Source organism: Pteronotus mesoamericanus, unplaced genomic scaffold (assembly GCF_021234165.1).
Source record: "Pteronotus mesoamericanus isolate MK-2021 breed Mesoamerican mustached bat unplaced genomic scaffold, CSHL_Meso_final contig_20, whole genome shotgun sequence".
In the NCBI taxonomy this organism is placed as follows: Eukaryota; Metazoa; Chordata; class Mammalia; order Chiroptera; family Mormoopidae; genus Pteronotus; species Pteronotus mesoamericanus.
This window is the reverse complement of record NW_026555085.1, coordinates 79,054,285-79,066,965: the sequence shown is the minus strand read 5'-3', so window position 1 is coordinate 79,066,965 and position 12,681 is coordinate 79,054,285. Positions and strand designations below refer to the sequence as shown.

The following is a 12,681-nucleotide window of genomic DNA, read 5'->3' as shown; positions in this document are numbered from 1 at the left end:
TAGGTGCTGTGTGACTTTGGTCAAGTCATTTAAATTCTCTCTTACTTAGATCTTTTAATTAAGAGAAGGCTATTACCTACCTTTTGGGGTTGTTGTGAAAAATAAGTAATGCATGTAAATAGCTTAGGATATTATGGAATACAGAGTAAAGGCTATATGAATGCTATAAATTTTTTTTATTAATATGCAGGCAAAGTATTCTCATCTCCCTTCTCTTGTTGACAAAACTAAAGCCCAAGGGGTTACGTAGACTTGCCTAAGGTCATATTTTAGTAAGTGATAGAGCAGAGAATCCAAACTGGACTTGATTTCAAAACTCATGGCTTTTGCACTGCTCTGTGCTACTCCTTTATTCATCCTTCTGCGGGGAAAAGAAAGCTGGCAATATGGTCATACGTTACTATGGACTATATATATTTACATGCAGGTCTAGGAAGTGAGAATGATTTTAGTCTATAGTTGTAGAACCAAGTACAGTACTTGAGAGTCATATCTTGTACACAAAGCAAATAAAACCTCAGTTAGAAGAAGGTTCAGTTCTAATAAATTTGGGGTCACCCTGGCTTTTCACATTTTCTGACTAATCTCATCCCAGGATGATTCTGACAAGCCCAGGATTAACCATTATATTTGGTTGTGTTCTTACATCTCACCCACAGGTCATTTACCAACACCTAATTCCATTTAATCAGCATGAGCTTCTTGAAAATGCAGGCACTTTGCAATTTGAAATGTACAAGGACCTGACATGAAGCAATTATCACTATTAAGTGCATTATTCTATAAGAATGAGGAGAAGAGCAGCTTGAAAACTTTTAAAATCAGATCATGATTTGAAAGCTTACAACTCCTGAGATATTTCCCAAGGTATTCATAAATCTTTTAATTAGATGTGAGTTTGAACTTTATAGCACTTCATATCAATAAATCAAAAGCTGAGCCAGAAAGTAAAGTACACTGAACAATCACTTTGCTTTTGAGGCAAATACAACAAGAATATCCAGAAATTAATGCCACAGATTAGGACAAAATGACAAGTATTTAAGTAAATACACATAGGCTTAAAATATTGTTTTTCCAGTATTAAATATTCAAAAGAGAAAATTCTTACTCAACATAAATTCCTGTGTTCAAAAATACAAATTAAGTAAAAAGTGGCTGAGTTTTTATAGTTTTGTCATGCTTCTCCCTAAGTAGTCATGTCAGAAGTTGTCTACAAAGATGAGGTAAACAGGATGAGGAAGAACACATTACCTTCAATTTCCCCGTCAAGCCACCAACGAAGAGCATTGCATTTGCATCCACATCTAGAATCGTATACCCTGGAGGAGACACTGAATGGTAGGTATGGGGCATAATGCTGGCTTTGGGTCCATCCAGGGCCCTCACAGAAATGGTTCCATTTCTCCCAGTTCTTCCAGGGTACGTGTTGAAAGGAAGTGGAAGGAAATACAGAAAATGAATTATGTATCATCTTTCCAGTAGCTTCAGATTGAAAAAGTATAAAATGTAAAGACTTGTTTTGGAATATTTAAGAGATAACGGGGTGTTTAACTCCAAAAGTTCCAGATTCATTAAATTGCAAATCAAAACCCAGAGTCTGATCTTTGCTAGATGTTTACTGTCGGAGTCAGCCAGGACCGGTATGCAACATAGCCTGTTTCTGTGTGTGTCCATTGATATGAAATGACACAGCAGCAATTAGCTGATGAAATTGTTATTGGTTAAATAAAAAAACCTTTTTCCTATGGCTCACAAAACAATTTGCTATTTACCAACACATATTATTTAAACAAATTTATATTACTTTGTTTAGCATTTTGTCTAATTTAATTCAGCAAGTGAACCCTTCTGCATTATAAACTGCATAATTTCCCCTAAAATCTCCTATTATATCTTGGATTCAGATTTGCTGAAGTAGTCTTCCTGGAACTGTGCATCTTTTATTGTTTGGCACACTATCTTAATGTATATTGTATAATATCTAGTCTTCAGAGTTGTGTATACAAATTGTATAAAAGAACTTCACTTTAAAATTCAATTAATATGGTTTTGAAAGATGCTATTACTGCATTTCATTTTCTTTTTAAAAAGTGATTGATTTCCATGAATTGTTAAATAAGAAAATCTGGTCTCTTTTCTGAGACAAGCTGTCATAACAAAACTTCAGCATCATATTTCTCTCCCTGCTGTCTCATTTTGGTAATCTTTTTATCTTTGAGGGTGTAGTATTAACTGAAATACATGGAAACAATAAAATTAATTTATCAAATAAGATTCTTCTTCTTTAATTGAATATATCTACTCTGATAAAAGAATTGTACTTTGTGAATATAAATATTCTTACCTTCTTAAAATACTTAATCCCTCTACCCCTACCACCACATATGGAAGCACATTTTGTCTGTTGGTCTTTTTCTCTCTCTTTTACACACCCACAGACACACACACACACACACACACACACACACACTCTCTCTCTCTCTCTCTCTCTCTCTCTTACTGAAAATCTTACAAAGGAATTGAAGATATTGCTTCTCATTAAGTTTTGTTTTAAATTTTTTATTATGGAAAACTTTAAACATACATACATAGAATAAAATTCTATGTATCTATCGCTTAGAATTCAACAATTACCAGATTGTTGATCAACTGCATCTGTAGCCTTAGACCTTTAACAATACCTCTTAACTGTTAGCTGCCTTGGGTGTAGTAGATGGTGAAGAATTAGGAAATAAAGAGAAATTGAGGGGGGAAATCTTAAGGATAGGAACAGCTTCTCTAAGTAATCTATACATTGCTAGAAGTTAATTGAATTTTGGCTTCAAAAATAGAATTAATCAACTTCCTGTTGCTTCCCATTTTAAATATTCATGCTAGCATTTAGATACTGCACATGCTTGTAGGTAAGGCTGCTATATAGACTATATAGACCAGAAGAATTGTGTGCACCAAAGACAGACATTCGTGGCAGCTCTTACACTCTGGCTTGTTCTGAATAAGTGGTCTCAACACTTCTTCAGGTGTGATGGTATGACTGAAAACAACTTAATCTCAAAATTTCTGTGAGACAGCCAGATAAGGGGGTTCAAAATAAATAATCAATCTGGTCAATATCTTTAAGGTTTGTCAGTTCCTAACAGGCACTAGAAAGATACCAATTCACACATATTTATACATACACATAATAATATAACATATAAAAAAATATATATATATCCATTTCAAGAAGGTAGGAGTCTTCTTATAAACTTGGAAACTACTTCAAAATTCTGTTATTTATCTTAATCTTTATTGAGTCAGTTACCTTGATGCCTCAATACGGTACCAATATGAGTCATCAATAGTCAAATCGGGATACTCTACACGTCCAACTCCAGATCCAACATCCCAGAGGAAGCTTACTTTGCCTTTACGCATTTCTATGGCCAAAAAGTCAATCTAGTTCATAGAAACACAAAAACAAAACATATCATATATAAAGCATCCAGAAAGAGAAGGCCAGCAGAGTTATTTTTAATAGGTACCATTTATGGATATGTGAAATAATTAGAAGCTGCATGAATAAAATTCCCAAGTAATATGTACTGTTATTATGTATGGTTCAATAATACTTTATTATTGTATCTTTAAGGCAACACAATTGTTTATACTGCTGAGCTGCATGTATTGATTTAATCAATCCTAGTTAGGACTAATTTTGATACTTTCCTTGATACTTGTGGTAGAGATAAAAGCAAATACTTGGATTCATAATTTATTGTTTTCCTCCAAGAGCACCAACATTTTTGAAGGGCCAGCCATGATTTTTCTACAAGGTGACCCATCTCCCTGCCAACTTCCTACCTGAATTCCAGGTATTGACTTATGTGATGAGTGGTCTGTTGAAAAGTTATAGTCACTCTGGAAGGTGTGTGTGCTTTATTCCTATTAGTTTTTAAATAGCTGAATCTGGAAAAATAATTCAAAATAAATGCTGGTATACAGATGAAAGCAGATGTGTGTAAGTACTATAAAAGTGTTCTTCATTTCATTTGTCCTTTAACTTAATTTGGCACTTCAGAACTTTGTGAGGTAAGATTCTGAGGTTTTCAAGTCTGAAAGGCTATATTGCATGATTCTGGGACCATGTTGTTGGATTCCCTATATTTTCCACACTACCAGGATTAACCTCTGACTATACATATACACAATAAGCCAAGAAAAGCTGAATATTAGACTTACAAATTTGGCACTTCCAAGATAAAAAAGGAGGTTGTCAGCAACAGGTGTCTTTACGTTGACAATGATATTATTGTAGCTTCCTTTCTTGATTTCTGGCTTGTATGTTCGAATGCAATCACCTCCCGAAGACACAGATACTTTGATCTTCAAGGAAAACAAGGTATAAAGAACCAAAACTAAATCTCTCAGAAAGTTTAAATAGCTCCCAAACAACCACAAAGCCATCATCATCTCTTCTTTGAAGTTATTTTTCTATTTTCAAATACTATTATTAAATGCCCATATGCAGACACTATTTTACTCATTAATGAGGGCAGAGAAGAGCAGCTTTTCACCAGCCTTTTGACAATAAGCTTTTCACAGCCATATGTCTTGTTAGCACTCTAATATTTTTTGAAGCATGCAACTAAAAAATTCTTACCTTCATATATTACTCCTTTATGAACATGGGGACATTTTCAAAAGCTAATTTTACATGAAGGTAATGGTAATATCTTTATTAAGGTTGTTTAATGAAATTTTGCAGTTCAGATTTCAGCAATTTTGGTATCATTGCAAGTAGGAAACCATTTTTCTCTTAGTTTTCAAGTGGAAATTATCTACTCTCCCATGTTCTTGAAGTTGAAAGAGGCCACACAGATTTTTATCTAGATATTCTAATCATTCCACTCAGAACATACATTTCAGAACAAATTATGTCTTTTTATTAAGTTTCCAGGAAATGAAACAAATAATTTCCAATGCCTACCACTACTAATGTATTTAACAGCTCCTTTCTTTTTGGCTAGTTCTTTAAAAAGTACTACAAATTCCTAGGAAAAGAATTCCTATGTGAATAGAAAAGATACTGTTCATATCAATTTTTATTTCCATTTAGGGAGACTTTCTTCAATCACAAATAACACTAGATGATTATTTGATTTAATTTCCTTTGGTTCGGGTGCCCTATCAAAGGGGCTCTTTCAGGACAACAACGTTGTTGCTTGGGCCCAGAGAGAGGTCGTTTCTTTGTTAGTGATAGTGCTCAAAGGAGGAGGCAGAGACAGGGAAAGATGTAAAAATTTTCTCTGCCACCGATTCAAATACCAGCTTTCCGGAAGCCTCTTGGTCCTCACTGGCAGTGAATTTCTATTTTCTCAATCACTCCCGCTAGCACTTTGTGCTACTCATATAGTTTTCACAATTGAAAGAAAACCAACAAACATTTTGTTCCCCCCATGAAAAGGCTGTGCTGACTCCAAACCAGAGAGCCTCTGGCATCAAACCAGTCTTTATGCTATGGTGACACAAGGAGGTGTCTTCAAGAGCCTTGTTAGGGTGTGGGTGTAGGCAGCAAGGGGTCTCCACGGGTGGTAGAGGCTGTACTCAGGAGGTGCTGAATGTAATGGCTATCATCAATAAATCAATGAACAACAATTCACTGAGGGTGAGGGTGTGGAGAAAACGGCAACCCTTTCGCACTTTTGGTGGGAATGCGGATTGGTGCAGCCACAGTGGAAAGCAGTATGGAGATACTTCAAAAAATTAAAAATGGATCTTCCATTCGACTCACCTATCCCACTTCTGAGAATATATCTGAAGGAACCCAAAACAGTTTTTCAAAAGAACATAAGCACTCTTATGTTCATTGCAGCGTTATTTTCAGTCACCAAGAAAGGGAAGCAGCCCAGGTGTCCATCACTAGATGAGTGAACAAAACAACTATGGGACATTTACACAATGGAGTATTACTTGTCTGTAAAAAATAAAATTTTACCCTTTGTGACAGTATGGATGAACATGAAGAACATTATGCTAAGTGAAATAGGACAGAGAAAAACAAACGCCATATGATTTCTCCTATGTGGAATCTAATGAACAAACTGAACTAACAAGGAAAATGGAGAGAGACTCATAGATGGAGAGCAGGATGGCAGCTGGGGGTGAGGTCAGGGGGTGGAAGGGTTGAGCAAAAAGAAAAAAGGATTCACGGACATGGGCAACAGTGTGGTGATTTGGGAGTGAGGGGGGTATAAGGGGACTAAATGATAATGGAAAAAATATAATAAAGATTAAGTTTAAAAAAAGTGCTGAATTCAACATTGGTTGGATTTAAAAGAGAAAGCTAAGGAGGGGGGTTTTGGTTGTGATGAATACGTTAATTCATACATGTTTGAACACATCTGGGGATATGGCAGATCAGCTGAATTTACTATAGGCTGTACATAATTCATGTATTCATATACTGCTTCCCCACCTAATATGCTATCCAGATAATATCTCAAGTGCAGGAAATCGTGTGTTCAAAAGAAACAGGGGCTTCCCCTCATGGAGCCTTGTGTGGTGGCCTTGGGGGAACAACTGAGGAAGCCTACTACTTTCCCCCAAAGGGTGGGGCCCCGTCTGTTCACTGCGAGGCACAGCACTGGGGGCCATTCTTGTCCCCACAAAGTTTGGCCTGTGTTCTGGAGGAGATAGTCTTTCCCGTTTGTGTGGTTTTCAGCCAGGAAGTTAGTTCTTTGTCCCACAAATGATGGAATTTCCCTTCCACATAAAATACTAGAATAGGTGAATCAATATAAATCACTGAAAAACAGAACCAGGAAATGCACAACTGTTCTCTGGATGCTAATATTATGCAGCAGATGTACAACAGAGGTTGTCAGAGAATGTTACATGATAGAGGAGCAGCTATACAAAGGTTTAGCCAAAGGCTTAGAGATAAAAAGGAGAAGTAAAGCAAGAGAAAGAGACTACAGTAGAGGGCACGTAGGTGAAATGCAATCTTCAAATGTTTTAATGTTTAGGATAAGATGTAGGAGATAGTGAGATTTTAGAAATTCACAGCAAGTGAACCAAAGGCATCATCAGAGAAGAACTGGGCATTGAGTAGATTTAATATGTGAGACAGGCTATAAATGTCATTGACTTTGTAAGAAGATCAGAGAGAAGAAATCAAGATCTCACTGGAGTTCACGAGTTCAACAGATTGAGCTGTTTCTGGCAGGAATAATATCCAAAATTCTAGTGGGGCTCGATTAGTAATCAAAAGTAACTATGTATGTGGTTTGTTTTATCTTTATTCCATATATACTTTATAAGCTTATGGTAAATTGAATCACAAATAACTTATTTTGTTTAAAGAACACAATATTACAATACTCCTCAGTTACTGTTAAGAGAAGAAATGATGGAATATAGGTGGAATACATGACCGTTTGGTCACAGGAGGAGTTTCTGCCCTTGCTTAGATATACCTAGTCGAAATAAAAGGGGATTACACAAATGGTGTGTTAAAAAGAGGGTGGCCCACTTCTGGTCAAGGTGGCAGCATAGATAAACACAGTTCATCTCCTCACACAGCCACATCAAAATTACAGCTAAATATAGAACAATCATCACTCAGAATGTCAGAAAATTGGTTGAATGGAAGTATAATAACTACTGAATTAAAGAAACTATAGCCATCCAGACTAATAGGAGGGATGAAGAGGCGGAATGGGCTGGTCTTACATCTACATGTGGTAGATAAAAATTTGGGAGGGGTACTTTGGGAGCAGGGTATCCCAACCCCACATCAGGACCTCCAGCCCAGGGTTCCAGGGCCAGGAAGATAGTTCACACAACTTCTGGCTGCAAAAATCAGTGGGGATTGAGCTGGTGGAAGAAACTTCTGGAGTCTCAAGCAGTTCCCCTTATAGAACCCACGCACAGACTTAGACTCATTCCCTCTGAACTTCAGCACTGGGGTAGCAGCTTGAAAGGTACCAGTGGCATACAGGGAGGAACTGAAGTGTCTGGCATCAAGGCAGGAGCTGGGTGACAGCTTTCTTCCAGACAGAAAAGCAAGCAGAGGCCATTGTCCTTTTTCTGAGACCACCCCCTACAGAGCCACAAAGCCAGCAGTCAGGTGCCACATCTGAGACTCTGTCAACCAGCTAATACTGCTTGTCCTGCCCTGGAGCTACCCTTACTCCATCTCACCCAAACCGTTGACTGCGACTTTTCCATATGAGTGGCTGATCTTGGCTCATGTTTCACAACTTCCCAAATCTTATCAAACAAGCAACAGCCAGCCTAGATTCACAGCTTGGTTTTGCCTGGGAATCTCCAGGACCAGAACAAGTAGCAGCCATCTTAGATGGCTTTACAGCTCATGCAGGGTGGCCCCAGGCAAAACACAGGTTGGGGCTGACCTTGGCCTGTACTGCCTGGGAAACCCCAGCGCCTGCACACCCAGCGGACAGCTATAGACCACATCGGGACACCACTGCTCTGCCCCTGCAGAGCTGGTCCTCCATGGAGGGTAGAGTTGGTTGTTAGCGGTCAAACCAGTCCTTGTTGCTGACTGGCCAGGGTAAATCCACCCTCATTGACCTGCCAACAGTGACTAAGGCTCAACTACAAGAGGATGGTATACTTAGTCCACACAAAGGGCTCACCTCGAGTACCCAGCTTTGATGATAGGGGAGTCTGTGCACCTGGACCCTACAGGACATCTACTACATCAAGATATGGAAGCAAAGCAGCTTTACTTAATACATAGAAATAAACCATAGGGAGGCTGCCAAAATAAGGAGACAAAGAAACATGGCCAAAATAAAGAACAGATCAAAATTCCAGAAAAAGAGCTAATGGAAATAGAGATAAGCAATCTATCAGATGCAGAGTTCAAAACGCTGGTTATGAGGATGCTTAAGGAACTTAGTGAGGACCTCAACAGCATAAAAAAGATCCAGTCAGAAATGAAGGCTACACTAATTGATATAAAAAACAATTACAGGGAAACAACAGTAGAGCAGATGAAGCCAAGAATCAAGTCAATGATTTGGAACATAAGAGAGCAAAAAACAGCCAACCAGAACAACAAGGAGGAAAAAGTGTCCAAAAAAAATGAGGGTAGTGTAAGCAGCCTCTGGGGTAACTTCAAGCATTCCAACATTAGCACCATAAGGGTACCAGAAGGAGAAGAGAAAGAGCAAGAAATTAGAAATCTCTTTGAAAAAACAATGAAAGAAAACTTCTGTAATTTGGTGAAGGAAATAGACATGTAAGTCAGGGAAGCACAGAGAGCCCCAAACAAGATGGATGCAAAGAGGCCCCCTCCAAAGCACATCATAATTAAAATGCCAAAGTTAAAGAGAGAACATTAAAAGCAGCGAGAGAAAAGCATTTAGTTACCTACAGGGGAGTTCCCATAAGACTGTGAGATGATTTCTTAAAAGAAATTTTGCAAGCTAGGAGGGATTGGCAAGAAATATTTAAAATCAGGAAAAGCAGGGACCCCAAGTTTGCTCTACCCAGTAAAGCTATCATTTAGAATCAAAGGGCAGATAAACAGATTCCCAGACAAGAAAAAACTAAAGGAGTTCATCAGCACCAAACCATTTATATATGAAATGTTTAAGGGACTTATTTAAGAAAAAGATCAAAACTATGAACAATAAAATGGCAAAAAAAAAAAAAAGCAAATCTATCAACAATTGAATCTACAAAAACAAACTGAGCAAGCAAGATGATCAGAGATAGAATCATGGATACAGAGAGCATTTTGATGTTTGCAAGATGGGAGTGGGGAGTGGGAGAATGGGTGAAGAGGTGAGGGGATTAAGAAGTACAAATAGGTAGTCACAGAATAGCCATGGGAATGTAAAGAAGTGGAGTAGCCAAAAAACTTATACACATGACCCATGGACATGAACATTTGTGTGGGGATTGCCAGAGGGAGTGGGGGGTATTGGGTGGAGGGGGGTAAAGAGAGAAAAATCAGGACAACTGTAATAGCATAATCAATAAAATATAATTAAAAAAAATGGTGGCCAAGGTGCAGAAGACAGCACCAGTACAGCAGCCTAACTGAACCAATGAAACTCCATCTGAAAATTCTGTCTAAGGCAGCCATTTCAGAGCAAATCATATTTAACGTCACTAGGAGTCACAATTAATCTACTTTACAGGACACTTTACATACCAAAAAAAAATATGGTTCTCTGTACAAAATGATGTTGTTATACCCAATATGCCAGCAATTAATCTTATAAAGTAACCTACTGATCAACTCATACATTTATATGAAAAGTTCTATGCATTTTCTGTTTTCTGGGTTATGGCTTCGAATATATGTTCAGTACCTGAAAATTTCAGGTAGCCAAAACTGTTGGTATCCGGTCCATACCTACTAATTTCTCATTTAAAAATTTTGTGTTATTATTTAAAATTATAGATATTTTTTAAATTAATTAATTGTTTGTTCAAATATATTTGTCTCCATCTTCCCACTATAGATATTTATTTTAACTAACTCAAATTATGTAAATCCAAGTATGGCATTTATAAATTTTTCTAGAGGAGAGAAATTTCTGAAACAAAATGTCCTCTTAAGATATTTGGTTCTATCAACTGTTATTTCTAATGTGAATCCTTAGTAAAACTTCTAAACGGAAATCGCCAAGCATTAGGTGTCTTTAAAGCATTTTTCATAAACATTGTTTACCAATTTATCACCACGAACTCAGTTAAACATTATTGAAAATCCCATTATTGTATCTATTGGTTTTTCATGCATTTTTCATCCAGCAACTAGGTCATTCATTTAAAATGAGTATCAGCCACTCAATTTCAAACTCAACAAAGCAAAAAGAAAGTTACTTTAAAATAAATGTCTTTAATTTTCTTGGTCACATTGAATATGTGTTAAGCCCACATCCAGATAATCATGCCAGATTACAAATACGTTTACGAATCAGGCAAATGTCATCTTCAATTTATATAAAACTCATTGAAAAAATTTGGCTGCTTACATACTTCTAACATCTTATGAAAAGTAAGGCACTTTGTTTTAACGTCTATTTCCAAAAGGGATTGAAAATTTCCTTAAAAGCTATAGGCACTGGTCACTATTTCTAGTATTACTTTTATACTTGTCTTTCATTTTGTGTCTGGAGACAAGTTTTATATATTTACATGTCATAATTTTATCTTTTTCTCCAGGGGGTGGGTTTGAGGTAGGAAAGTTCTCAAACTGATAAATACACAGGCATATTTCAAAATTTCTTTATAATGAAGACATAACAAAAATGTCCAGATGGTAGGTACAGAATAATCATGGGGATGTAAAGTATAGCATAGGCAATATACTTAATAATATTCTAATAAATATGTGTGGTGTCAGGTGAGTATGAGATTTATCGGCATGATCACTTAGTAACTTATATAATGTCTAATCACTGGGGTGTAAATCAGAAACTAATATTGTACTGTATGCCAATTGTACTTGAAAAATAAAAAAAAATAGAAAAATGTTCAGATATCCCCCGTGATAACTAAGCAGACTATGTGGCTAAGTGTGTGATTCACAGTAGATTATTTACCATTATTGCTTCTTCAGATTTAGTATTGCCAACCCAGGAGCGGTATGTCAATCTCTTGTTTCTCCTGCCACTGACACGGTTGGTTCTTGTAATTCTAAATTTGCTTCCTCCTGTCTAGTTTTTCTCATCTGTCCCACAAACTACTTCCAGATTCATATTAAAAATGCTTGGCACTTGATTATATTATATTTTATAACCAGGCACTTTCAGCTTCTCCTCACCAATAATGTTTATTTCAGGTGCAATCACAGCTCAATGAAACAGATTAACTTACACTCTCCAGGGCCTGACAAGGCCTGGCCTCCATTCACCTTTCCAGTTTAAAGTTCACTTTACCAATAATCTTGACAAACTAGACTGCTCTTTCATAAAACCACCCTGAAACTTTCTTCTCTCTCTGCCTTGTCTCAAGCTATTCCCCTTTCTTAGAATGTTGTCTTTCCCCTGCCTCCCATCCCCCTCCCATGCCCAGCACTGTCCCATCGGAAGGCCTGGCTCAAATCCCTCACTTCGGGGAATCTTCTGACCCTTATCAGAGGTGATCTTTCCTTTCATAACTTCATAGCATTTCCATTGTTCATCCAACACAGCACAACATTCTGCATTAGCTTTGAGTTATTTGTGTGCATGTCTTACTTCTTTCACTGCAGTATAACCTTTGTGTGTTCCTCATTCATCTTTGTGTACTTCATAGCAAAGTAGCCTTGGACCTTGGATATGGTTTTTCTACATTGGCTAAATCTTAGAGAAAACTCCAAACCTTGGAGTGAGATATGATTTATTTTTACCTTGTGGTTCACATAAACAACGATCATCTGTTTTCATACTGCCTACATGATTTTCATACTGTACCTCAATAAATGTCTTCTCAACCCTATGTTTTTTTTACTGAGCTCATGTACTTTATCCTCACTAATCTTTTTGTCATTTTCTAAGTTTCTCTTCAGTCAGTCATGGATTCTTTTTCAAAATATGCCTTGAACTTATTATCTTGGCCTTCTTTAGAGGTATTAGATATGTATACAGGAAAGCCATGGAAATATTGTCACTTGGCTTTATATTCCTGGCCACTACTTAAAAAATATAAATTGATGGATTAAGAAATATC

The 12,681-nt window shown here is 37.0% G+C and overlaps 1 protein-coding gene across 1 annotated transcript in view; it reads right to left on the bottom strand.

The window, feature by feature from the left end:
- LAMA2 (laminin subunit alpha 2) overlaps positions 1-12,681 on the bottom strand; it is a 525,989-nt gene that overhangs the window by 57,866 nt on the left and 455,442 nt on the right. The window contains exons 46-48 of the mRNA XM_054569946.1: positions 4,225-4,368; positions 3,308-3,441; positions 1,255-1,414 (exon numbers count right to left, since the gene is read on the bottom strand). Coding sequence (XP_054425921.1) covers positions 1,255-1,414; positions 3,308-3,441; positions 4,225-4,368 — 438 coding nt within the window. The remainder of the gene's footprint in view (positions 1-1,254; positions 1,415-3,307; positions 3,442-4,224; positions 4,369-12,681) is intronic.